We start from the raw sequence: 27603 nt of genomic DNA on the forward strand, positions 1-27603 counted from the left end.
TCAGTCGAAAAGAGACAACTAAAGAAAAAAGGTCTTAAAAAGAAGCAGCCACACGAAGAGTCTCCTAGGAATGGAGCATCGGATCTCACTAATTGAAAAATACATTTATTACAGAGATGTAAATTTTAAGTGTTATAAGTAAACAAAGAACCCAACCTTCTCTGATCAAGTGAGATCCAATGCTCCATTCTTATATGAGACTTTTCGTGTGACTGTGCTTCTTTTTCAGGCCTTTTTTCTTTGGTTGTCTCTTTAATGGACTGATTAATTTTTGCTCACATGAGTTAATGGTAAAAGGTCTAGAGTATTGTAATTTTGTAAATACTATCGATTTTAAGAGCCATAATATAAGATAAGTAGAATATTGATGGTTTTGGAGGTCGATTTTAAGGTAAAAGATAAATAGTAAACTTGCCGCAAGTAGCACAAAAAATGTTAACTTTTTATTATCTATCTACAAAATTTGTTGCGGCTGGTTTATAAGTAATAAAGTGACTTTACTGTAAGTATAGCAATAATTTTTTGGATCAGCGCCATCTAGCGGTCTTTATTTTTTGGCCAAAAGTGGCTCCTAAAATTCTCAATCAGAGCATTCAGGATTAGAGCAATTTAATTAATTATAAACCAGCCGCAACTTATGACGAAGCTATAAAATAAAAAAATAATTATACGTGTGTTTTTGGCGGCAAGTTAACAATCTACTTTCTACCAAAATTAGACCTCCTATGTATTTATACTTTTAAAGATAAATTTTTCAGTAAAAAATAGATTGTTAACTTGCCGCAAAAAACTCATGTATCGTTGTTTTTTTATTCTATAGCTTCACCATAAGTTGCGGCTGGTTTATAACTGACTAAATGGCTCTACGCGCTAAAGCTCTGGTTCAAAAGTTTAGGGCCACTTTTTAGTTCAGAAATTCGCAACGCTAGATGGCGCTGATCCAAATAATCATTACCTCTTATATTAGAGCCATTTAACCAATTATAAACCAGCCGCAACTAATTAAATAGATAGATAATAAAAAGTTGACATGGTTTGTGCTGTTTGCGGCAAGTTTACAATTTATTTTCCATTCAAAAGTCGACCTCCAAAAATATTGATATTCATATGGTTTAATAAAATCGACCATATGGCATTACTTAGTAGTAATTTTTTTAATTACTACACATAACTTCACGTACAACTTACACCGTGCTCTCTTTACCAGAATGATAAAATCAGAGGCTGTAAAGTTACGTAGGTCGTGGTGGTAACGCCGCTTGGGGTGTTTTCCGCAATCGTCGTCACCAGCTAGTAATTTAAATTTGCGCTCTACGTGACTGTCAGGTCAGTAAGTCAACTATATATACCTTAGTGGTGTACATAGTACATACCTCTCAGACAGCTCAGACTGTCTCAGAGGTTAGTACACTGTAAAAAAAAAAAAACTATATATACCTTGAATTAAACTGGCGCTATATATATAGATTTCATCACTGTTGACTGTCGTCTGCTATTTTAACTGGCCAGATTACGGAACAGAGCGCCAGTTAATTCAAGGTATATAGTTGACTTACTGACCTGATGGTAACGTAGAGCGCAACCCACTATTACTTGCTGCAGGTGACGATTGCGGAAAACACCCATATAAGAGGGGAAAATTAGCGGCAGCGACAGTAGGTTATCTGTCCTTGTTATTGGCATACCTGGAACCTGGAGCATACGTGCTGAAGCTTTCTGCCACAGTGCAGTGTCGGCGAGTGTGGTGAACAATTGTCCGCAATCTACTACTTTACTTGCACGATACTTTTATTTTTATTTAAAATTGTGTAAACATTTATACATGTTTTCCCAAAAACGATGAGACACGCTTCAAACATACGTGAGCCGCCGCGCCTGACTCGAGCCCTTCGAGCGTTTACGGATCTTTGTCGTAAAATAGAACTGAAAGACAATGATCTGAACGCAAAGAGGCAGGAGGTTGCAGCTAGACTTAAAAAGTATGTTCATGAGGTTACTCAAAGTTACATTGATTATCGTAATCGTTGACACTTGATGTGCTTTAGTTAATAGTATCATCTCCTTTCATTTTTAGTAGTATCATCTCCTTTCATTTTGAATAGTTATAATTTTTTTTTGTTGATTGCCATATTTGGGAGTAGGGAGTGCAATATTTTTTGGTTTATTTGTACTAGTTTTTTTTTAATGATAAATTTAATTTTATGTTAATTCATACAGTATTCTATTCAATTTTTTGATATCAATTAATTTTTTACAGAGATTTGAATTGGAATGAAATTTGTCAGCAGTTGCCTAAAGATGTGGTACCATTACTCAACAAGCTACATCAGATTGTATCACAAATTTGTGGTAACAACTATATTACAAACACTGAATTTCTTTCATTTTTTTCTAAAATATTAAATTTGATTGATTAAAATATTATTATTTGATATATAGAGGGACAAATTGCTGAGATAATTAATGAATTATCTCTCTATGTGCTTAAAATGTTAATTAAGGAGAAAGTTGTTAGTCAGCATACAAAGGAAGAATTAAAGCAATTGCTTGGTACATCTGATCAAAGAGCTTTAAGAGATCTTACACAGGTAAATAACTTCGGATTACAAGAATTTTCAAATATAATTAATGATGCATAATTTATTACAGATTGTGTTGGAAATCAGGAATATGATACCAGAGGATGATTTGGATTCTATTCTAAGTATGAAAGGTGATAAAACAGATAATGATCTCAATCCCGAAATTTTTGGTGCAAATATACCTTACCATTCCTTTGATGGTAAGGTTGATTGGCCTAGAACAGACATGCTTCATGATATGAGTAAACCAAACATGGATAGTATTATAACTGAAAAATTTGATAAACTGATGAAAATGTCACAAACAGAAACAGTAGCAACAAAAAAAACAGAAGTACGTGGTTAATATAAGGTTTTCATGTAAAAAAAACATCTCATACCTTATTTTTATTTCAGTTTGATAGACAAAGAGTGAATCAAGGTATGAAAAAAGCGTTTGAGAAGTATAAGACAGTGATGTCATATGACGAATTTTCGAGTATCACGTTTGAAAAGCTGAAATCACCTCCAAGTTCGATTCAGGCTGACTTATTTGATTTCTTAGGGTGTGACAGCATCGAATTTATAGAGTACTTAATAGAGCATAAAAAAGATATTGTGGCTTGGCAGAGTGCCCAAAAGCTGTCAAAAACTTTCAATGGTAAATTAATTTAATCTTTATAAATTTTCAATTCATTGCAGTCTTCTAATCAATGAAACTCGTTACTTTAAAGCTATAGAAAAGCAGCCTCAAATAGCGTCGCAGGTGATAGTTCATTCGGAAAAAGAAAAACAACTGAAGAAACAAGTGCGCAAAGAAGAAAAAAAATTACAAAAGGTAGCTAGTAAGTTTGAGAGTAAGTATTTAGAGGAAGAAGAAGAAGAGTTTAATCCCATGGACCTGCGATTAAAAAGACAAGAAGCTCTGTCTGCAAAAACAGAGCCACTGTTTAAAAAGAATAGAATCATTGCTCCTATAGTTGCTCGTGAAGTATACCCGTTTGTGTTTGATTCAAAATTGAATGCGACAGCTTCAGCTGGTATGTTAACACTTAATTAATGAAGTTAGTTTAGGGGCTAATAAAATCATGATTTTTTATGTTTTTATTTTCAGGCTATGTGTCAGGTCAAAAATTAATCTTGCCTGAAAACGTTAGGAGAAAAGATTCTCAACTTTGCGAGCAAGTAGACATTCCCGTTCCAATCATGGAACCTTTAACAGTTGGGAACAAGCTTGTTAAAATATCGTCTTTGGATGAGGTTGGTGTTAAATTGAAATATCAAAAGGAACTTTGTATAATCCATCTTTAACGCTTTACATGATTACTCCAGATTGGACAAATGGCATTCAAGGGCATGGAATCATTAAATAGAATACAAAGTATAGTTTTTGATGCTGCTTATCACACAAATGAAAATCTACTTATTTGCGCGCCTACTGGTGCTGGAAAGACAAATGTCGCGTTGTTAACGATAGTGCATCAAATAAAGTTGTACATAGACAATGGTATTATGAAAACCAATGATTTCAAAATAGTTTACATTGCACCGATGAAAGCTTTGGCCGCTGAAATGACCGCTAATTTTAGTAAAAGGTAAATCATACGATATATTCAATTGCAATATCAGTCGATACAATCTTGTATATTAAATTTTTTTTTGCAGACTAGGAGGCTTGGGTATCGCGGTACGAGAATTGACGGGAGACATGCAGCTAACAAAAGCTGAAATATTGCAGACGCAAATGATTGTAACTACGCCAGAAAAATGGGATGTCGTGACGCGCAAGGGTACTGGAGACGTTGCACTGACACACATTGTCCGTTTGTTGATCATAGACGAGGTGCATTTGCTTCACGGAGATCGTGGACCCGTCGTTGAAGCTCTTGTCGCTCGCACTCTGAGACAGGTAGGTGTAATATACACTCAGTCTCGTTAATCGAATAGAATAACGTTTACTAATCTTATGTATGTTTTGGTAGGTTGAATCATCTCAAAGTATGATTAGAATCGTAGGTTTGTCGGCTACATTGCCGAATTACGTTGATGTTGCACGATTTTTGAGGGTAAACCCGTACAAGGGACTATTTTACTTTGATCAACGATTCCGACCTGTACCTCTTAGTCAGACTTTTATTGGCGTCAAAGCAATCAAGCCAATGCAGCAAATGAGCGATATGGATCTCGTGTGTTACAATCAAGTGATCGAAATGGTTCGCGAAGGATATCAGGTGGGAAATATTTTTATACTTTCACAGATTCGAAAAATATAATTTCATGACTGTTTAATATTTCTGTAGGTAATGGTTTTCGTTCATGCTCGAAACGCAACAGTTAGAACGGCAAATGTTCTAAAAGAATTGTCACTCAAAAATGGAACTCATGCCCTTTTCCTGTCTGAGGAAGGCTCTAAGCTGGCACACAAAGCTTTTGCCAGATCTCCCAATAAGTATCTTGGTGAACTGTTTGAGCACGGCTTATCGGTGCATCATGCAGGAATGTTACGCACTGACAGGTACGAAACTAGTTTTTTTTTGTGTGCTATTAATTTTTTTTAAAGCACTCATTAATGTGATTTTTATTTTTCAGAAATTTAGTTGAAAAATACTTTGCAGAAGGAGTAATCAAAGTTCTTGTTTGTACATCAACGCTTGCTTGGGGTGTTAATTTACCAGCACATGCTGTGATAATTCGAGTAAGTTATTGGACAGTGTTACCTAAAACTTTATAAATAATTATTTTTCAATAATATGTATGTATCACTCTACTTTTTAGGGAACTGAAATTTACGATTCAAAACATGGATCTTTCGTGGATTTGGGTATACTTGACGTTTTACAAATTTTTGGTCGAGCTGGCAGACCGCAATTCGATACATCTGGACACGCAGTTATCATTACATCTCATGACAAGCTGTCGCATTACTTGTCCCTTTTGACCAATCAGTTTCCCATTGAAAGCAGCTTCCTGAAATATTTGACTGATAATTTGAATGCTGAAGTACGTAAATTTATTCAAGTTTGTTGAAGTAATATTTGATGTATTTTAATGTGTTGAAAATTGACAGATAGTCTTGGGTACAGTATCAAACGTCGAGGAAGCCGTCCAATGGCTGAGTTATACATACCTTTTTGTACGAATGAGATTGAATTATTTGGCTTACGGCATAGAATATCAGACAATACTTGATGATCCCAATTTGGAGAAAAAACGAAGAGAGTTTATACACAATACAGCCATGGCGCTTGACAAGGCCAAAATGATCCGATATAATACTGCCACTGGTGACTTGAATGCTACAGGTTTGCATTGTCTCTAAATTCAGCGAACGTTTCATTAGTATCGTAAACACTGACATTATACATTTAAATAATATTTTTTTGTGCTCAGATTTAGGAAGAACTGCAAGTTACTTTTATTTGAAATACGATACGATAGAAATATTTAACGATTTGATGAAGCCGATAATGACTGAGGCAGACATTCTTGGATTGGTATCTCGTTCTCAAGAATTTGAACAACTCAAAGTACGAGATGATGAAATGGAAGAATTGGAGGAGCTGCAATCAGAAAATTGCGAAGTTATACCACAAGGAGGCAAGGAAAATATACATGGAAAAGTAAACATTTTGATTCAGACTTTCCTCTCGAGAGGAAGAGTCAAGTCGTTTTCCTTGCTGTCAGATCAAGCGTACATCACGCAGGTAAGAGTGTTAAACGTAAATTTATTTACTTTAAAATTTTCTTCAGTAAGTCAGTGCCATTTCCTCTGTAGAATGCAGTGCGTATATGTAGAGCTTTGTTTGAAATGATGCTTCGTAAAAATAACGCGATCATGGCCAGTCGAGTGCTCGGGATGGCAAAGATGATGGAGCTACAACAATGGGATCACATGAGTGCTCTGCGCCAGTTTGTTTGTTTGCCTTTTGAAGTTATTGTAAAAATTGAAGAACGCGATCTTACTGTTGGAAGATTGCGGGAAATGGATGTCAAAGAAATCGGTTCGATTATTAAAAATTAATTATTGTAATTTTTTTAAACAAATTATCGTAATTGATTTAATTTTTAATAGGAATTATACTTCGCAACCAAAGGTGGGCAGCTCTTGTTAAAAAATGCTGCGACGAGTTTCCAACTCTGGAATTCGATGCTACTTTGCAGCCCATAACTCGCACGGTTTTGAGGATCCGTGTAAAAATCATTGCCGATTTCAAGTGGAACGACAGAATTCACGGCAAGAATTCAGAAGCTTTTTGGCTGTGGATTGAAGATCCAGATAGCAATTTCATTTATCACTACGAGTACATTCAAATTACGAAAAAACAAGTGAGTATTCCAATTATCACGGTGTTACAATTATTGGGCATGCAATAATAATAATAATAATTTTTAAATCTAATATTCAATAGGTAGTGACGGCATCTGGACAAGATCTGGTCATGACGATTCCACTGAGTGAACCACTGCCTAATCAGTATTTTATAAAAGCTGTGAGCGACCGCTGGTTGGGTTGCGAGTATATTGAGGCTATGAGACTTTCAGGCTTGATTTTACCTGAATCTCATCCACCGCACACTGGTAAGATCACAAATTACGTTGTTCTGAATTTTCACCAAAGCAGATTCAATTGCATCGCTACTTAAACCTGAAATTCCTTTTTGCAGACCTTTTAGAACTACAGCCATTACCAGTCACGGCGTTAAATGCTTCAGAGTTTCAGAAATTATACAAGTTTACTCATTTTAATCCTATTCAGACACAAATTTTCCACTGTCTGTATCACACAGACCACAACGTACTTCTGGGAGCCCCCACAGGTTCAGGCAAAACGATTGCTGCCGAGATAGCCATGATGAGAGTGTTCAAAAATGAACCAGATAGAAAGGTACGTGGAGAATAACTGTCTTGTTTTGTAAAATAATCGGTCCTTATGGTTAAACTGTTAACAATTTCCTCAGGTTGTTTACATCGCTCCGTTGAAAGCTTTGGTTAGAGAGCGAATGAAAGACTGGACCAAGCGACTAGGTGGACTACTGGGCAAGAGCGTGGTTGAGTTGACGGGCGACGTCACGCCCGATATAAAAGTAATCTCAACGTCAGATGTGATCGTCACGACGCCCGAAAAGTGGGATGGTATCAGTAGAAGTTGGCAGACGAGAAATTACGTGCAGAAAGTGGCTCTCATCATTATTGACGAGATACACTTGTTGGGTGAAGATCGAGGACCAGTTCTCGAAGTTATCGTTTCGAGAACAAACTTTATCGCCTCGCACACGTCAAAAACTTTGAGAATCATCGGACTTTCAACGGCTCTGGCTAATGCTATTGACTTGGGTCACTGGCTTGGAATAAAAAGGGTTTGTCAAACATAATTTTCATGAGTATTATTTTACACTGGTAATATATTATTCAATGAAATGAAACAAAAAAATGTTATTCATACGCAGATGGGTTTGTACAACTTTAGGCCATCAGTAAGACCGGTACCTCTCGAAGTGCACATAGCTGGATTTGCAGGCAAACACTACTGTCCACGTATGGCGACGATGAATAAGCCGGCATTCGCTGCCATTCGACAGCACGCCCCTCACAGTCCCTCGCTCATCTTCGTCTCGTCGCGACGTCAGACTCGGCTCACTGCACTAGACCTCATTGCCTATCTAGCTGCTGAAGACAATCCCAAGCAGTGGCTTCATATGCCGGAACGGGAGATGGATAATATCCTGGACAACATCAAGGACGCGAATCTAAAGCTTACGCTGGCATTCGGGATTGGTCTACATCATGCTGGTCTTGAAGAAAGAGATCGTCAAACGGTGGAAGAGCTGTTTGTCAACAACAGGATACAAGTCCTAGTTGCAACAGCGACACTGGCTTGGGGTGTTAACTTCCCGGCTCATTTGGTTGTGATAAAGGGCACCGAGTACTACGACGGCAAGACGAAGCGATACGTGGACATGCCCATTACGGACGTATTGCAGATGATGGGTCGCGCGGGTCGGCCGCAGTTCGATAGCTCTGGTGTCGCTGTCGTTCTCGTTCACGATGTCAAGAAAAACTTTTACAAACACTTTTTGTACGAGCCTTTCCCCGTAGAGTCGAGTTTGCTCGAAGTATTGCCCGATCACATCAACGCCGAAGTTGTGGCCGGAACCATCAAGACGAAACAAGAGTTCTTGGATTATCTGACGTGGACTTACTTTTTCCGCAGATTATTAAAGAACCCCAAGTACTATAATCTCGATAGCATGGAACCTGAGTTTGTTAATTCGTACCTGTCAAAGTTGGTAGATGATACCCTAACGCTGCTCATTGAATCCCAATGTATATATAATGACGAGGTAATTATGTTTTTTTCAACACTTGCATTCCTATTAGCTACAAATTAACATATGACAATTTTTTATGTTTCCACAGGAGGAACAGTGCATAGGTTCACTTCCTTTAGGAAGAATCGCTTCATATTATTACTTGTCACATCAGACAATCGCTATGTTTAACGAACATTTAGTAGACAATCTTTCTTTGGAAAAATGCTTAAGGGTGATGTGCAACTCCCACGAGTACGATGAGCTTCCCGTCAGACACAACGAAGATTTACTCAACGAGTAAGCTTATCTTATGTTCTTTATTAATCAATAGGTGCGATTCAAAATTAATTTTTTTTTTTTTTTTTCTCTTCAAATAGGGAACTAGCCAAAATGTGCCGGTTTCCAGTTGAACGACTATCATACGATTCATCAAACACAAAGACTTTCTTATTGCTGCAAGCACACTTTTCGAGACTACCATTGCCTTGCGCTGATTATTATACCGATTTAAAATCCGTACTCGATCAGTCTATAAGAATATTACAGGTAAATAAGCATACTGATAAATTAAACTTCCTAAAAATTTATGATTTATGTAATTAAATTTTTTTTTTTTTTTTTAATTCACCTTTCAAGGCTATGATTGACGTAGTTGCGGAACGTGGCTTACTCTCCTCGACACTTCGAGTGATGCATTTGATGCAGATGGTGCTGCAAGCTAGATGGATCGACGAGTCCAGCTTGATTACTTTACCATACATCGAAAAAGAACATCTGCACCTGTTCTCAGATTTTCCAAAGAGCTTGCCAGCGTTTTGCGCGACTGTTTTCAACAATTATGGCCGTTTGGCCAACCATTTGTTGCATGAGTTTATCGACGATCAAGTAAATAAGGTGAGTAACGAAGAATGAAATTCATTATCTATTTATTGATTGGGAAAATAAATTATTAACTTACAGATCCACCAAGTCGCAAAAGAAATGCCAATACTGTGTATAGACCTGGCCTTACAAGGCGATCTAGAATATACGGAGAAAGAAGAGAAAATCGAGATAGCAGAAAGTGCTGATAAAAAATACATATCGCTGTACAGAGATAGCGAGTACACGCTAGTGGTGGGCACAAAGCGGAAAAACCATTCACAGTCACAATTAAGAGCACACTGTCCGCGCTTCCATAGACCTAAAGATGAGGGCTGGTTCCTGATCTTGGGAGACGTAGAAAATTGCGAGTTGTGGGCTCTTAAGCGTGTCGCTGGTATCAATGGACCACGAAAGATGCATTACCTGCAGTTCAAGACGCCATCATGTCCTGGTGAGTTTATTTCGAGTTTCTTTGAATCTTAGTTCGTTCGAGAGCGATTAGATTTGATTGGATTGAGAGTTATGTTTTTTTTAATACAACAAGAATTATATTATTTATTTGCAGGACCAATGAGACTACAGTTTTACGTCATGTCTGATTGTTATATAGGATTTGATCAACAATATTCTGTTTTGATAAATGTGATTTAAATATTTTACTTTTCTTACAAAGAATAATATATAGGTAAATTATATATTAGTTGGGTCTATGATCACTTAGTCAAATACTAAACAAATTATTTACCCAGTTACTTCAAAGTCGGATTCTGGGTTCTGTTGACTGAATTAAATGAAACACTGCTGATTGTTACTTTTTCGGTTTTCTTGCATATTGCAGAAACCTCGTCATCATTTGGGCTCTTGAAAGCATAGTATTATGAATGATGATGCTGAAGAAAAAAATTAATATTGTAAAGTATGCAGATGCATGTTGATGGTGTTTATACAAATAAAAGAATTTATAAGAACGATTAACGTCTCATATTTATTTTTCTGTCTTACAATATTTTTTTCAATTTTTTAAATTTATCCATTCTCTGAAGGATACAGCGCAACAATAGAAAATATCGATTTCACATTTACAAAGAGTAGATGTACTTTCAAACGTTTTAAAATTACACACAATGCTACATCGTCGAGTGTTCATTATAGTTTTTTTTTTCCTTCCAGAGAATCAAGTAATTCGCTAAATAAATCAAATTTCCTATTTGTGACATATCAATTAAATAGAAATTCATATCTAATTGACAATTGGCTAACTAAAATTTTTCTATATTTTTTTTCGCGTACTCGTAGGAACCACATGTTAACAAAAGCCTCTCTGCTTTGCGTCGGTTGTAAAATTCAATACACGAGTTTACACAGCTTTGCTTTGTAAAATGTAAATATACATGTGTATATATACACATGCGTATATATACGAAAAATACTGTTGTCGTAAATTGTTGTAAGTATTTAATTATTGTTGCTTGCTTTTATTATTTTTATTTATTCTTCGTGAAATCACAATTGCTGGCTTTCGTGTGATATCTTCTATCAGTCGGTCGACGATTTTTATAGCACGTGTCAATTACATTTTTTTGTTTGTCTATTTTTTTTTTATCACGTACACATTTTTGCAGCATTGGACAACTTCTTTATTTATTTATTTTAACAGCAGAGCCAACGGTATGCACAAAGAATACATTTCAACTGAAGCGCGACACAACGAAGATTTTTATAGAAAATTGTAAAGATTTTTTAAGAAGATTGAACATTTATAATACAAGTCTTTTTTTTCTTTTTTTTTTTTTTAAACTTTTTTTTCCATTATCGACAAGAATCACACAATCCAGGTTTTATTTTATTTTAATAATTTAATCAATTTTTTAAGTTTTTTCATCTCATTTGAGTTATGTTTAAGTTAAGTCTACTTGAACAGTGAAGATTTGTTTCTCCCGGCTTAACCATTTAACTTGTGATTTTTATTCAACACTCAATAAGTATTAGCGTACGTTATGATATTGGAGATAAATTGTTAACATTTACCGAATATTCAATCTGAAAAACGTAAGTACCAAAATTCAAAACATACTGCGCGGTCGTAATTATAATAGTAAATATTTATTAGTAAATACTCTCTTCGGTTCTTCGTCGTGTATTTGAACTATGGAGTTGTATACACTTTTTAGCGCGTGTGTATTACATTATTATTATTATTATTATTATTATTATTATTATTATTATTATTATTATTACTTTTGGGTAATCACGTGGTTACATGAACGCGTGTATATTTAGATATTTATATGTATAACACACATATATAAATCAAAGAATACATCTTTTATCATCGAAACACTCTTAGTTACTTTAAACGATCGTTGTATAACAATAAAAAAAAAAAAAAAAAAAATTAATAAAAACGAACAGCTATTAGCTTTTCGCTACGTCAACATGAATGAAATGTATATAATAACGAGTGTGATACGTGTATACATGTCATATAAAAGGAAGAAGAAGGCAGTATACAATATATGATATATAGTCGATTTATCGAGACGACAATGGTATGGTAAAGTCTTCGAAAACTCAAATCTTTGTAGTAGGTAAAACAAAACGTTCAATAATCAATTTTTCCTCTCCTCTAATCATCAATCTTTAGGTATAACACACGTGTACTTAATATGTTCAACGTCAACGTGGAAAATTTACTAATTGCGAAACGTTCACGGTGATACGATTATAGCTTTTGCGGTATACAAGCGGCGTGTGCAATTTTTTCAATTCAAACTCATCGAGACGCGCACAGTAATTTCAATGAAATCCAAAACATTAGCGCGACCTTCAATTAAAAAAAAAAAGACTGAATTCTGAGCTAAATGTGTGTTTTATATGCGACAGGGATGCGTAAGCGCGCAGGTGTACTTTTGTTGTTGTTATATTTTTGTATTATGTAGAACGACCCTTTTGATCCTTGCCTTGCTCGTGAGATCTTCGGGATCAGGCATGTTACAAGCTGTTGGATAAGAAAAATTTTCTATGATTTTTTTTTTTTTTTTTTTGAGTTAACGTTTTTTTTTTTTTTTGATTCTTCAAAAATGCACCCTCAGTTAATACATAATGTACCGCGTTAATCACTATTTCATCCCTCCCAGAATGGTGTGTATGCTGGTTGCACTTTTTTTATTGTGATTGCAAAACCTATGAAAACGTTTGCAGCCAAGGATACGTGCATTTACTCGCTCTTGATTTCGCATAACAATCCATACTTTCGTAAGTCCTAAGCATGCTTATGGCTGATTTTTTTAAATTTCATAAGGACACATCATCATGCATGCAAAAATACATGGTAAATATTGCTTGCCAATACAGTGCGTGCAGTCGTTGGACTTTTTTTTGTAGATACGTTAAAGTTTTGTTTTTTCTTTTGTTATGATCGCATGCGGGAGAAAAGTAAAGCTTTGTTTTGATTTCGAATCGCTTGGGTGGTTGAATGTTCATAATTATCAGTCACGGCCACATGAATGTAATTTCAACGGGACGCTTGCAGTTGTTACTCCAAATATAATCATTTTGTTGGATTGGTTGCAAATAGTACATATCAATCGAACGACAATATTTGAATACATTTATGAATATACAGGTATATAATATATATGTCGATAAATAATCGTAATTTATTTACCACTTTGGAGTAGTTCGAGGAACGACCGTCTACTACTCGTGTGTTATACACGTATCGTCATCGGCGTTTATCTTCGACCGGCTACCACAAAAGTTCGATATCACGGTAAAAGCTATGAAAATAAAGAAAAAATTAATCTGTCAATAAGTTTCAGAAGTGACGAGGAAACGTCTTATTGATGCTTAAATTTATCTGCTAAAACATAAAAACACATCTATAAAACCATGTTTTGTGCGAGTGTCTGTTTTACCGCTCCTTAGTTGTTAACCATAAACTAGCAGACCAAGCAGGTCATAAGTATATAATCATAAAAGCATACATTAAAAAAAAAAAAAAAAAAAAAAATATCAGCAGTCGCTAGCCTCCCTAGCACCGTCAATTAACATTCGACATTCAATTTTAAACTCAGTGATCGGTTAGAGAATGAAAAGACTCTCTTGTGCATATATTGCAATACATGTACATAAACGTGCTGTTAATTTATACGCGTGTAGATATATAGACAGCTGTGCACTGCTTCTCAAAGTGATCAATCGAGACCGAGTGGCGCCCGCATTGCCGTGACTGTGCCTCGATAAGCATTAAGTAATAATTGCTTCATTTGATTGCGGGAGTGATGATCGATGCTCGGTTATGCCGATCAAACACTTAACCGTTATTTCTATCGCGATTACATCGTCGTGGTGATTAGATCGAAATATCGTTTTAAATCGGTATCGTGGCGTTGATAGGATAGTTTTTTTTTTTTTTTTTTTTTTTTCAAAGCAAGTTATGGTGTTTCTATGGTGGCATTGAAGCTTATTAGCGTCAGAACAAGTCAATTGGTGTGAGTTAATAATAAGCGGTTACTCAAGCTTAAAAACATTCAATATCAAGTGTACACCACACTGATACAATGAAAAAATTACTGCGAAAGACGATTAAAATATTACTACAGCTAGATCAACTACCGATAAAAACTTATAGCATGCGTGTGATTGGGCCATCATTGATATAAGTTTAGAGTATTGTCTCCAATTACGCTGCGTATTCTAAATCTATAAAACTGTACATCGATTTTCGTTTTCCAAGTGCAGATATAGGTATTGAAAGGTATATACCCTGCAGCCATCACCCAGTTGCAGCGAGTTTTACGAATAAATGTCACTCGAGTGTGAGGTACTCACTTTTCGGGCAAGGTGCGCGGATTGCTGAAGCCCTCGGGCCACGTGTACATGTTGGCCAGGGGACTGTCGTAGTCGCAGTCGTACATTTTGCTTATGATGAACGAGCGCTTGTCCTTTGGTTCCGGATACTCACTGGCCAAGTTTCCTGCGTGCAAAGAATCAAGTGCGGTACACGCGATTAATTTTCCGTAAAACGCAATGAAAATTCGAATACAATATGTGTATATATGCATGTGCATCATTAATTACCATGCCTGTAGGCGTAGTCGGCGATCTTGCAGGCAATGTCGATGGAACACTCTTGTATGACGTTTAGGGGCGGGTATAGGCTACCTTGGTCGAGGTCCTCGTCGGTCACGCGATTAGCGACTTCGCGGGCGGAAAGCAGGAACATGTCCTCGGGTATGTGATGGCAGCCGGTTGCTATCACACCGAGGGCTATGCCGGGGAATATGTACGCGTTGTTGCCTTGGCCCGGCTTGAAGATATTACCCTTGTAGTTCACGTCGCCGAAAGGCGAGCCCGACGAGAATAGAACTCTGCCCTGGTAATAAAAAAAAAAAAAAAAAAAAAAAAAAACATTTTAATTTTAATTTATCTCCTTTTTTTTTACACGTACGAATAAAATTTACCTCGGTGTGCTCGTAAGCCTCGTGGGCCGTACACTCGGCTTTGCTCGTCGGATTACTCAGCGCAAAGACCAATGGCCTCTCGTTATTTTGGGCCATCTCTCGCAAGATCTCCGGTGTGAAAGTCTTGGCCGCTGCCGAAGCGCCTGCGTTACGATACACACACATAAATGACAATAAACAATTTTCTCAAAAAAAAAAAAAAAAAAGTCAAGCACACAATGCGTGCGTTGTTGGCAAATGATGAATTTCACCGACTCACCAATCAGGATGGACGGCTTGATTTTCTTGACCACCTCGGCGAGCGTATTCACCGGCGGCACGTCCTTGGCGTAGAAAATCTTGTGGCCCTCCAGGTCACCGGTCTTCCGAGTCGTGGTGAGCAGCCCGTTGATGTCCAGCATCCATATGTTGTTGCGTGCCTCTTCCTTGGAGCAGCCCTCGGCCTCCATAGCTCGCACGCACAGATCCGCGATACCGATTGCCGCCTAAATTCGCATATACAGGGAATGGTGTTTTTTCATCGCCAACCCAAACAAACATTTGGGTACATCGATGGGTGAAAATGGGGGCTCACCTCTCCGGCTCCCAGGAAGACGAACTTGTTGTCCCTCATGGGTTTCCGGGTGAGCCTCTGCGAGGCGATGATCCCGGCTACAGCGACCGCCGCGGTGCCCTGTATGTCGTCGTTGAAGGTGCAGTAGGCGTTGCGGTACTTGTCGAGGAACCGGAAGGCGTTGTGGTTGCCAAAGTCCTCGAACTGTATGAGGACGTTTTGGCCGTACTTTTTCACGCACGCGGACATGAACTCGTCGAGGAGCTCGTCGTACTCGGGGCCGACGGTGCGCGGCTTGTTCAGGCCGATGTAGTGCGGGTCGTTGCGCAGCTGCTCGTTGTTCGTGCCCACGTCTATCGTGATCGGCAGGCACTGGTGTGGCTTTATGCCGGCCAGGGCCGTGTAGAGGGCCAGCTTGCCCACGGGAATGCCCATACCGCAGGCACCGAGGTCGCCCAGCCCCAAGATCCGTTCGCCGTCCGTCACGCAGATGGCACGCACCGCTTGCTCGGGCCTGTAGTGATTTTTTTTTTCCCCCAATAGATCGGTAAGTATATCGGTAGAATCGGAGATGATTGGTTTCTATAGAGCGCGCGGTAGCATCAGTTCAGTGATACCATCACATTTTAAATTATGGTGTCGTTGAAAAAAAATATGCTCGCACGCGAGACAGTATTTGCAGGTGTAGCCCAGCAACGCGCGTTCATCCACCGCGTGGTCGAAAGTGCGTATAGCCAATTATATTTTTACATTTAGCTTGTACGCATCGGAGCGCAAAAATAGTCATTTATCCTTGGCCGTCTCGGCTCTACACTGGGAAAACACGCGGAATTCACGCGCTCGGCAAAAGCAGATAAACACATTTTTATTAATATTTCGTGTTAATTTGATGCATAAGAAAAAAAAAAAAAAAAAAACTCTAGATAAGAGAATCCCAAAATGGATGAAATTTTTTCGAAACACGATAAATGTACATTGAATGTAATTATTTACAGTTCAGGAGGGGGAGTTTGTATTTTTTTTTGCAAAATTGCATAGGCAACCTACCAGTTGTTGAGGATCTCGTAGATGTGTCCCTTGTCGTAGATGGTGATGAAGAGACCCCGCGGGCGACGATATATCACCCCGAACTTTTGACAGGCAAGACCAACCGTTGGTGTGTACACGATCGGCATCATTTGCTCAATGTTTTCTTTCAACAATCGGAAGAACAATCGCTCATTTCGTTCCTGTACAGTCGGGGGAAAAAAAAAAAAAAACAACCATTATAAGTACTCGTATACTTACTCCCGTTCATGAGAGTGTTCAACACGCACGTAACGTTATTTCCCAGTTAAATCTGCTGTGCAAGTATACCTGCGTATAATTTAAAACACCCATTCTTCCGCATAAGAGGAACACACGGAAAATGGGGAAAAAAAAGCTTGAGTTGTTTAATATTGGAAAGGCTCTCAATAATCTAACGAACGAACTTATATTTATCATCCCATCAAGGATTCACACTCTCGTTTACCTGAAGCTCGACGAGGTAGAGGTAGCGGTTCAGGTCTTCGGTGTACTTCATTACGGAAGCTTTGCACAGAGCCAGCTGCTCCTCTTGGGTCTTAAATCTCGGCGGCTGGAGCCCGTGGATTCCCAGTGCTATTCGCTCCTCCAGCGTGAAGGCTAAGCCCTTTAAAAATTTTATAATCGCCGGCTTTACTGTTTGCTCGGCTCCTCGCCCATCTCTTTCCATTATTTTTTCACGCTCGACAAACGAGCTTCGCACTGTTCTCGTCAGTGGCTTCATTATTCAGAGTAAATTTGTTCTTTTTTTTTTTTTTTTTTTTTTTTTTTTTTGGACCCGAGAAATATTATAGCGGGGTGTGGTATAACAAAAAAAAAACCTTTAGAATTATGTACTATCCGTTACAAACACTCGATTGTCACGCAATCAAAAGGTTATTTTAGGTCAATCTGACTCGTAGAGGTAGTGTGAATACATGACATACAGAGGAAATATAGAATTCATAGAAATTCTTCAAAGTCAAGATGGATTAAATGAACGAGGCAAATATACCACTATTCTAATACGAGCACGATAATATTGGGTTAATATTTTTCTTCCTCGCACCAAATATTTAAATTGAATGTCAAATCTTTATTACTTGTTTAATACATACCAAAAGCGTGAAAAACTAGATACGTATTTAATTTAATGACACATTTTTTACCTATTTTATTTTTAATTTTAAATTGAAAAAAATAATAATAAAAAAAATACTTTGGTGATTTTTAATTAAACAATTTTCGATTGAAAATTATAGAAGTAACAAACAATTGTATTTTTTCTAATTACAAATTACGTAAATGGCAGATAATGTAATTATGGCGAATAAAAATTTTAAAAAACGTAAAGTTTAATTGTTTTTTAATATTATAAATTAATAATGTAATGGACATTAAATCAAATTAAAAATTTGATGTGGAGCATGTTCATACACATTTTATAAATTTATTTGTTAATTTTGTAGCTTGTACAAAATATAAAATAAAATAAATTTTGTAATATGAAATTGGGGATTTTTAAAAACAAGTTAATAAATAAATTTACTTTTTTTTTAGCTATAAAATTGTAAAAAATTATAGGTGATAAGTTATAAGAGTTTTACATAGAGTAGGTATTAAATTTATGATGATTGAAAATTATTAAATGATTAATTAGTAATAAATCAATTACAATCGAAATTTTTTTTAAAACCATTTTGAAATTTTCATGTAAACATAGCTACTTGCCTCAAGCTTATTTGATTTGCGAGCGTTCGACTAATAAATCGATATGTTTACATTCTCAATGAAGTTTCCATTTCGCACGGTCAAAGAATTTCTCAGAGCTCTACTATTATTCATGTATTTTTTCAACACAAAATGCAGATCTAATCATAGATAGTTTTAATTTAGCGAAAAAAGTATACATTTTTCAATGTAAAAATATAATAATTAAACTCTAACAGCTTCAAGTTATTTACTACGTGTGGAAAAAAAAAAAAAAAAAAAAAAAAGAAAAAAAAAAAAGAAAAAACAACAACAGCTTAAAAATGCATGAGAACAGAAACACGTCTCCACACTTGGCCGTACTCGATAAATGAATTAATTCAATTAGCATCGTTTTGCGCCAAAAGTCATCATGGACTTAATTACTCCACTCAACATATTAATTAATCAATGGGAGATATAAAACCTTGTTGAGACGAGGATCGCGCAGATGTCCGATGCCCTGGACCATGTTGATAGGCACTACATCACCCTGTACCTCGTGTAAGTCCCTGCATTGTTGTTGGGGGTAATGTCGGCACGTCGCAGCCGGCAGTACCCGAGTCCACGCGCCGCTCGGTCCGCTACCATTTCTCCCGCACGTTCTACAGAGAGGAAACATATAAAGGAAATCATGAAACATAAAGAAGGTCATACTATATCATGATGATACTAGGCTCGGGGCGAGAATTAATGTGATACATCATGGAGGTGACGCGCACTTTGCCTTTTTATATTCGGTGGATGACGTAGGTATTTTATCGCATTTTGATACAGTTCTACGAAAGCTGTGCCATATAGTGATGCAAAAAGTTGTAGAATAAAAGCTGTATATGGTCACTCGATACTCTTTACCTCGCTCTTTACTTGTCAAGGTTACCGTGTTACTATGATACTGTATGGGTGTTATCCATAAGATAATGTGAATATACATATATAGAGTTGCTTCATTATTTCACGCTCGAAAGGCTTGTGGAATGAGTGGTTCAAGTTGGTTGAGTCTTTAAAAATTTATTGAGCATGACAACATAGTTTAGATTACAAAAAAATCACCTTAACTCCATGATAACATAATTACTTATTAATAATTCTGCACTCAATAATTAATTAGGACAAAGCTTCAATTCATCAAATTTTTTAGTGGTATTATTTAATGTAAATTATTTTTAAATTTATTTATGAGCCCCGAGGTGTAAATTATAAACATTATTGGAACGAATTTACATTAAAGAAAAGTTACATTAGACTTGTAAATATCGAAAAAAGTTGTCATTTTTCTAATTTTTTCGTGTTTTTTTTATTTTTAAACTTTGTGCATTTATCCGTCACGTCGTAAAAAGTAATTACATAAATACTGGATAAAAATAAAATGTACAATATATTAGTAGGTTGGAAATAAAAAAAAAAAAAAGGAACCAATTGAGTAACTATTGGATTAACTAACAGGTATTTCAGTGCCTTTGGACCTTGAGCATAAAACCAAACAAAAGATTTGACATAGATATAAATCACGCTTTACGTTATCATTTTTTTATTTACCTAATCTTATCTCATTAAGTAGGTTGCTACGTAAAAATGAAAGCTCGTACACTTATTAACTTGGACGAAAATCTGTTAAAGGCTACTTTTTTCACTATAAAACTCTGATAAATTATCGCGGAACAAAGGAGATACCGTTATAATCGTGAATCGAATTTTATCGATTTTCGTATTTTAAGCGACTATTATTCAGTATTAGTAATAAATTGATGAAATCGAAAATTAAAAAATAATAAATATCATTGTGGAGTCTATTATAAAATTGTATTTGGTTGAAATTTTAAACATCAGTATTGTTTCCAAAACTGTGTATTAATATTTTATTGTTGTACGTAAATAATAAGTCAAATAAAAAAATAATCTCAGCTGAGAGTTTAAAAGTGTATGAAACTCGCTGATTCTCGTGGATTGGTCGAAATTTTAATTTTTTAAAAATCCTAAAAACTGGCATATGGATAAAAAACTTAAAAACAATAACAATGACACGTAACAGTTTAAAATTACCTAATCGCAAGAATGTACTCTCAAGTGCGTACTTGTGCACTTATATACATGCTATAGAAAAAAAAAAAAAAAAAAAAAAAAAAAAAAAAAAAAAAAGGAAGAGCGAGAGAGAACAAAGAAGGGAAGGACATTAGCGGAAACTCGTTCTACTTGACTCATATCTGCACAGCTGATGATCATATCGAACAGCTGTTTCGTTCGCGCTGCGTAGATCAATCCGGTTTTTGCGTGGCCATAGCTGTAACCAGCGAATACAGGTATATACCACGCGTTTACCGCACGCTACTATAATTACGTGCTATTGTATATTATTCTCCCTGCGCTCTCAATATGACTCTATCCTCGTTTGTAACCACATCGGGTATCTAAATTTACACCGTATATGAGCTCATGAAAAAATTAATTTAACAGTCCCATATTTGGGTCACATTGAAACTATAGCCATGGAGTACAATGCTGTTTTCCGCTTTCCCAGGCCTCGACCCCGTAGCCCGGAAAATAATAATATTCAGTCGGTGCTTTACAACAGTGCATGGGTATAGGCGTTGGTCCCGAAATAATAAAAGGCTCTGGGATCTCAAAATACCTCGTTGACGGCGTGTAATCGCGCGCTCGGCCCATCTCTCACTCTAAATCCACGTGTGCTAAAACAACACGTTTGAAACGTGTAGTTAAAGTTTCTATTTTTTTTTTTTCCGACCAAAAATATGTCTTTTACTGTACTCAATGGAAATACATTACAAAATGTTTGCAAACGTGTTAAATCGGTCCGGTCTTTGTGCAAAATTTTTTACTGCTTATGATTGTAGACTGTACCCGAGGAAGTTGAAATTGTAGCGGTCGAAGCGAGTTTTCGTGAGTTATTCGATGAACAAAATTATATCGTACACACGAAGGGTACCCTTTCTCTCTTTCTCTTTGAAGTATGTGGAACGTCCCGCATAGTTCAAAAAGAGAGAGAGAGAGAGAGAGAGAAAGAAAGAGATGGACTTTCTTGGAATTATGATTTTATGATTGCTGGCTTTCGAACGGAGCCGGAAACTCGAGAGATTGAGCGAGAGAGAGAGAGAGAAAGAGGCTGCATACTGCGGGTCATTATGGAAAATTTTCGCTTGGTACACGCTACGGTAACGTCCAACGTGAACTGTCGAAGCACTCTTAGCGAATAAGTTTGTTACCTTTTCATTTTGCGACATTTTGTGTTACCTTAGAGAGTTTATTTTTAAGTAGCTTTTATTGAATATCTTCTTTTTTGTTTTGTTTTGTTCAATTTGACAGGTATATACCTATCACGTAGTTTTAGTTTAATGAAAACAGTTTTGAATAAATAAATACCATTCAAAATAGAATACAGTAACTCGAGCGTTTTTGCAACATTATGTAAAAGAGGAAACAATGAATGAATTTTCGACTTTGTCACAAGGACGTTTCCAACGTTTGCACGTGCCAACGCCATTACAGCATTGTCGAAGTCGTATAGGCCATTGATTTTCACGTCTTATCTTACTTTCGCATCTGCCCTTGGGGTTGTATCTATGACGATGTGCTTGAAAAAAATCTTTAAATTTGGTGCATTTGGAATTTTTTCATTTACATATCAACAGACCTTATAACTTAATAGTGAATGTAAAAGCACGAGTTAATAAGTAATTTCCACGTGATAAGACAATAGCTCCTTGCACGACACAGAGATAAATTTACAGGGTGAAAAGTTTTCGGATGCGATTGCAAAACAGCCGTGAACTTATAAACGGAAGTGAAGCGCGGTATCTCTAAATATATGTAAAATAACTTGTTTCGAAGTAAACAGAATACAAAAACTTTCAATAATGCTTTTTCCCATTTTATCCTTGGAAAATTCCGATCCAGGAAACTATTTGACGCGGGAAAAATTCTTCGGACGCCTCTCTCGCGCTGCAATGTTATCATAACTAAGTTTGCATGGCTTTGTGGTTTGTGATGTGGTTGTTCTTGTATAGTATCGAATACAGAGAGTATTGTAATTATTGTTTTTTTTTTTTTTTTTTTTGGGAATTATATGGTCTCCTGTTTGAGCGAGTAATTGTCGAAAAGCGATAGTCGGGCTATCCTAAATTTTTCAATATAACTCCGCAAATGGAAGATAATTCAATACTTATCTTATCTTACATCGGCATGAAAATTTTCTCACGAGATTTGAGATTCGCGATAAAAATCATACGCATATCAAGTAGGTTAATGAACAATTCGAAACGTATTATCGATTTTTCCAAACCATGCAACGATCACATAAGAAGACTAATGCTCTTATCTGCCATTGTTATCACGCGTTTTTCAACAACTAAAAGTGTTGCCCTTGACGTGCTCGTGGAATAAAGCGTTATCTAACATTTTAGGGTCTAATAATATAGCGTTATCACAAAAAAATTTTGTTTCAACTTTAACGAATCACACCTGCTGTTGTAGTCAACGTGGAAAAAAGGTGCAAAGACACGTGTTTCTTACACTTTCATTTTGCTCATAGCTCTGCGCCAAAATGATCAAACCTGAAACAGCGCTTTCTTCACCAGAATTGTCGATTTACCTACTTATACGCTAATACTTGAATTGAAGGATATACAGAAGGAAAAAAAAAGACACCCCACGGGGGGCGTGCGTAATTCGTATCTGGCGCGCGACTTGTTCTATCGATCCGTAGCACACGAAGACCTTCGGCGCTCGCGTTCTTGTATGTACTTGCCCATAAGTATAGGGGGTTGTTTCTCTAATCATCCCCCTTTACTTTATTTCTTGCCACACACATAAGTATCGACCGTATATAGATGAGCCGAGGAGACACGTGCCACGAGGTTCTGTCATCGACCGGTTTAAATCCCTCGTTACTTATATCCGTTTGTGCCGATGACCACCGTAGGGGGTGCAATGAAATCGGGCTACTTGGCCTATTTGTTATAACAATTGCAAAATTAAAAATTTCGCTCGATTTCAGAGACGATATACCGATCTACGTAAGTATATAAGTAAATGCTTGAAGCGTGCCCGAAACCCTTTGTCTCTATACATCGTTTTAGTTTTACAGACCTACCTACCTACTTTCCTTTCTTGATAAAGAATGTATGCGTTAAAAATCAGATAATCATTAAGTTTAAAGAATAACATGATTCAACTGTCGGAGGGTGAATAAAAAATCACGTCCCTTCAATGTTTACATTAAAAGTTAACGTTTGCGTGTACCGATCGACGGGTGTCCTTTGGGGCTGCCCGGTTGCGGTCCCAGGATGGTCCGATACGAAAAAATGGACGCGGTCCTTTTTCACACCCCTACATCGACATATAATTATTAGAGACATGGCACGAGGTCAAAACAGCTTAACCTCGTTTTCTCTCGGAGCGCCAAGGTGTTCACCACTGCTAATAAAAGTGTGTGTATGTGCGAGCGGGGCAAAATATAGGACGAGAGAGCAAGAGAGAGAAAGAGATGAAAAAAAAGAGAGAGTATATAGAGAGACAAAGCAGAAGAAGAATAGGTATACGTAAGAGAGTGCGGGCATTATTATATTGTATGTATAATATAACGAGCAGCTGACGATCTAAATGTGGAGCGAAGGCCAGGGACGGTGTGTGTGCATGTTTTTCTGTTGATGTCTTTTTTTTTTTATCTTTCACGTGTGCAACTCGAATATATAGGTAGGCCGAATGTCACTGCTCTGACACTTTCTCCGTTTGTAATTTTTTTTTTTTTTTTTTTTTTTTTAATTTTACGCTTGCAAGCTTTAGCTGCTTCGTTCGAACACCACGAGGACAACGATGAGACGGAAAGGAAAAACCATATCAGGTGTGCAATTATCATCCCTCCCCCCACCCGTACATATACGCCTGTAAATCGAGAGGTGATGGGCGAAAGAGATAATACAATATACTTATGTATTTTGCAGTACTGAAATTAAATTTCGGAGCACAGAAGAGGCAGACGGCGTTACCTGGCTGTATTGTTAAGGTACTCACAGTATACTCCTTTGTAGGGAAAACATTGCCGTTGGACAGGTACCCTCGAGTGTCACACACGCCTCACAGTGCTCTGTACAATTTATTAATGAGCCAGTTTTAATTTTCTTATGAACGTACACGATAAGTTTAACGGCGCAGGTGTGCAGCTGATAATATATTTATACGCACGGGACACAAACCAGCTGATCCCGCGCTATAGGTTTTATTACTTCTGCTGGTGCATGCACGCACAACGGGTGTGTGTTATACACCTTACACCGTATACACACTTATACGCACAGGAAACGGAGGAGAAATAACGGATGTACTTAATATAAGGAGAAGGAAGAACAACGAAGGAAAATAAAATGAGGAGAAGGAGAGGAGTCGAAGAAATAAGGAAACGGCGGCGCGTTAGACGCGTCTAGCGCGACTGCGCGTGCAGTCACACACGATATATATATGACGCGGAGGGGCGGCAGCTAGCAGACGCCGCCCTGAAAGCGACCGTGTATAGTAGCGCCCCCTTTTTTTAAGCTCCGAAGCGCCGAAGCGGGCTTTTTGCATAAAAAAGCTCACCAGGAGAGAGCGCGCGAGACACTTGCAGTTTTCGCGTTTCATCGCGTAACTTTACAATTACTCACATCTGTTATTTGCTAGTAGTGTTTTAGTTTATTATTATTATTATTTTTTGTTTTTGTTTATTAACAGTTTTAGTTTATTAAAATTTGTAGAAAGTGATGATAATAATGAGTTTTCGTGATAAGTATGTTGTAAGTAAGGAAGATGTAATCAAAATTAATTAATATAACGATCTGGTTACTGAGAAATGTGTAAGTCGTCAGGTACGCTTTTTTTATTTTTTTTTATTTTGACACGATACTAAAAGGGTAGTTTTTTTTATAATGCCAGTAGAAGAAAAAATCTAACAGGCACGTTTTTTTTTTTTTTTTACAAAGGGGAAGGCTGGCTAAGGTATTTAAATCTTAGGCACTTCTACCGTCCCAGGGAAAAAGTGTAAGTGCAATGTTATTCTCTCATGGAGCATGTGCTTTTTTTCCCTGGGAAGGCAGCTTCAAAGTTAATGAAAATGATGGAAAATGTAGGTGAGCACGTAAAAAGTTTGAAGTAAAAAATCTAACCAGCGCTTTTCTTTTAGAAAAAAGAAGGTAGTATAATATCTAGTGAAAAGCTCGACACCCTTGACCGTAAATTGAAAAATGGAGAAAAATGATAGAAAAATAATGGTAATTACACCAAAACATTTGAGCAATGCATTAAAATTTCAATAAAAAGTTTCAACAGTACAATAATTTATTGTGCTCGAGGCATTTTCCTCACTTTTTCACTCGTCAATCGAAACATCGAAAACGATAACATTTCCGCGCATAGCCGTAAAATTGACTCCCCAAACAGCTGCCGCAGCTCGGCTCTATACCGCAACCTCTATAGGCTATACTCACCAGACAGACGTTTCGTCGCACGATTTTTTTTTTTTTTTTTTTTTGGCGATATAGCGCGCACTGGTTGCAGGAGCGAGCGACTTTTTGCATCGCCGGGAGCTACGGAAATTTCAAGCTGCGTCCTAGAGCAGATGCGGGGTTTTTTACATATTTTTTCATCTTGGGTTCGAGCACCTCGTCAAGAAGTCGCGAGCAGACATTCTCTTCCACTGTTCCCAAACTTTTGTAGATTTTGGTAGCTCCCCCCCCCCGTACACGATACACCTGCACGTAATCGTGATTAAATAATTTTCCGGTTGTCTCACAGTGTGCACATAGAGAGCCAGAGTTACATGGGGGGCTGTTGCTTGATTCAACCATACAATGCATGTAATACAATAGTTTGCAAAAGAAATGCAAAAGACAAAACAACGAGATAACTGTATACGTTATTGTTGTTGCATTCGGATTGAATTTAATTGAGAGAAAATTGAGTTAAACAAACAATGGTAACGGTGTTGACCTTTGTGCATTGAAATTGCGCGATTATATTATCTGACAATAGTGAAAACATTAATTACAGCCGAGGACAAAAATAGGGGGTTGCCCGTATATATAATGTATACAGGTGGTAGATTTTGTGCCAATTTCCCGTCCTCTGAGGATATTTGCCGTTTGGAATACGAAATTTCCCGGGATTTAACACAGTCAATCTTCCCCGTGACTCCTTGCAGCCTCTTTACTCAGCGGCTTATTCAAATACAGCTTCGGAAAAGGGCGAATGTTTGCGCGGCGCAATCACTCTCTCGATACAACCGCCGCTGCTACAAAGCACACGCGTACATACATACACTTGTAAGGAACTATTGAACGAGAGAGAGACAGGAAATAAACCGCGGATAGGAATATATATGTAGGTATAAGGTACACAGCGAGAATTTGGTGCAGTCGATAAGTGCTCCACCTAAGGTGCACCGGTTGTATAGCCACGGGAAATCTCCTCGGCTGGAAAGTTATTGTTCGCGTTAGCTGACCGTGTATATATTTGCTGGACAATCGGGTGCCGTGCAGTGGACCATGAACTTGCGCTAAGTCGAGGCGCTTGAATAATCGTCGCGGAAAGCCTCGTGTATCCCAGATCCTGCACAACCAGAATGATTTCGGCTTACCCTTGATTGTTGTCCTTTCGAAACTTGGCTTGTTGACTATGGGTATATTTTTGTTGGTCACTTTGAATCGAGCATTTTCAGGATTTGAAGCTTTGCTTAAGTCTATTGAGAGAAAGTTATGATTTTACTTTCGAGTATAAGTGCAGTTCTGGCACTCGCTTGTACTAAGCTTTTCGAGATCTCAGGAGCCGAGTAACGAGAATTCCAAGAAATTGTTTAACTATACAGATGGGGTTATTATATTATAACAGTCGAGTTGTTGGAATAGTTTAGCTTTATCTCGTCCTTGCTAGCAAAAAATCGCAAGGTTCCAACATTTTTTTCCGCATGCAGATTTTATTCTTACCACAATTTTTCCCTCGTATTAAATAATGTTAGAAACAAAATAAACCTAGTTTCAAAGATAAACAAAGAATAATGTTTATTCAAAAAAAAT

The 27603-nt window shown here is 37.2% G+C and overlaps 2 protein-coding genes across 4 annotated transcripts; one reads left to right on the forward strand and one right to left on the reverse strand.

Annotated features, from left to right (window-relative positions):
- The first annotated feature begins 1714 nt into the window (after window positions 1–1714).
- On the forward strand, window positions 1715–10696 carry obe (activating signal cointegrator 1 complex subunit obelus). Its single transcript, XM_089595916.1, has 26 exons — window positions 1715–1979; window positions 2258–2349; window positions 2440–2588; window positions 2650–2916; window positions 2979–3222; window positions 3296–3601; window positions 3676–3821; window positions 3894–4156; window positions 4227–4470; window positions 4544–4792; window positions 4862–5076; window positions 5151–5256; window positions 5337–5561; window positions 5629–5863; window positions 5952–6265; window positions 6337–6562; window positions 6634–6887; window positions 6971–7139; window positions 7226–7446; window positions 7520–7918; window positions 8009–8902; window positions 8979–9169; window positions 9250–9418; window positions 9509–9766; window positions 9833–10187; window positions 10302–10696. The coding sequence occupies exons 1-26, from the start codon at window positions 1840–1842 to the stop codon at window positions 10385–10387; spliced, it is 6417 nt and encodes a 2138-aa protein (XP_089452042.1). The 5' UTR covers window positions 1715–1839; the 3' UTR covers window positions 10388–10696.
- Window positions 10697–10715: 19 nt separating this feature from the next.
- On the reverse strand, window positions 10716–24986 carry LOC106644706 (NADP-dependent malic enzyme). Of its 3 annotated transcripts, XM_089595918.1 has the most exons (12): window positions 24746–24986; window positions 24575–24647; window positions 18975–19152; window positions 17268–17426; window positions 16802–16983; window positions 15776–16268; window positions 15461–15686; window positions 15202–15344; window positions 14819–15113; window positions 14570–14714; window positions 13404–13515; window positions 10716–12734 (listed from the first exon to the last, which is right to left on the reverse strand). In XM_089595918.1, exons 2-11 carry the CDS (start codon window positions 24598–24600, stop codon window positions 13485–13487), a joined length of 1878 nt encoding a protein of 625 aa, XP_089452044.1. In that variant the 5' UTR covers window positions 24601–24647; window positions 24746–24986; the 3' UTR covers window positions 10716–12734; window positions 13404–13484. The 3 variants fall into 3 exon arrangements, with proteins under 3 accessions (XP_089452044.1, XP_089452043.1, XP_089452045.1); XM_089595917.1 differs by having other exon boundaries at window positions 24575–24986; XM_089595919.1 differs by lacking the exon at window positions 13404–13515 and having other exon boundaries at window positions 24575–24986.
- Between the last annotated feature and the right edge of the window lie 2617 nt (window positions 24987–27603).

The sequence above is a fragment of the Copidosoma floridanum genome, unplaced genomic scaffold, assembly GCF_036245765.1.
Source record: "Copidosoma floridanum isolate Cflo_tuat_1 unplaced genomic scaffold, Cflo_Japanese_pri ptg000029l, whole genome shotgun sequence".
Taxonomy (NCBI): Eukaryota; Metazoa; Arthropoda; class Insecta; order Hymenoptera; family Encyrtidae; genus Copidosoma; species Copidosoma floridanum.

Coding starts and splice junctions, on each gene's coding strand:
- obe (XM_089595916.1), top strand. CDS start 1,840: ATGAGACACGCTTCAAACATACGTGAGCCGCCGCGCCTGACTCGAGCC. Junction 3,223..3,295: donor GCTGTCAAAAACTTTCAATG/GTAAATTAATTT, acceptor GTTACTTTAAAG/CTATAGAAAAGCAGCCTCAA. Junction 3,822..3,893: donor AAATATCGTCTTTGGATGAG/GTTGGTGTTAAA, acceptor TGATTACTCCAG/ATTGGACAAATGGCATTCAA.
- LOC106644706 (XM_089595918.1), bottom strand. CDS start 24,600: ATGTTTTCCCTACAAAGGAGTATACT. Junction 15,114..15,201: donor AGGCTTACGAGCACACCGAG/GTAAATTTTATT, acceptor TTTTATTACCAG/GGCAGAGTTCTATTCTCGTC. Junction 14,715..14,818: donor CGACTACGCCTACAGGCATG/GTAATTAATGAT, acceptor CTTTGCACGCAG/GAAACTTGGCCAGTGAGTAT.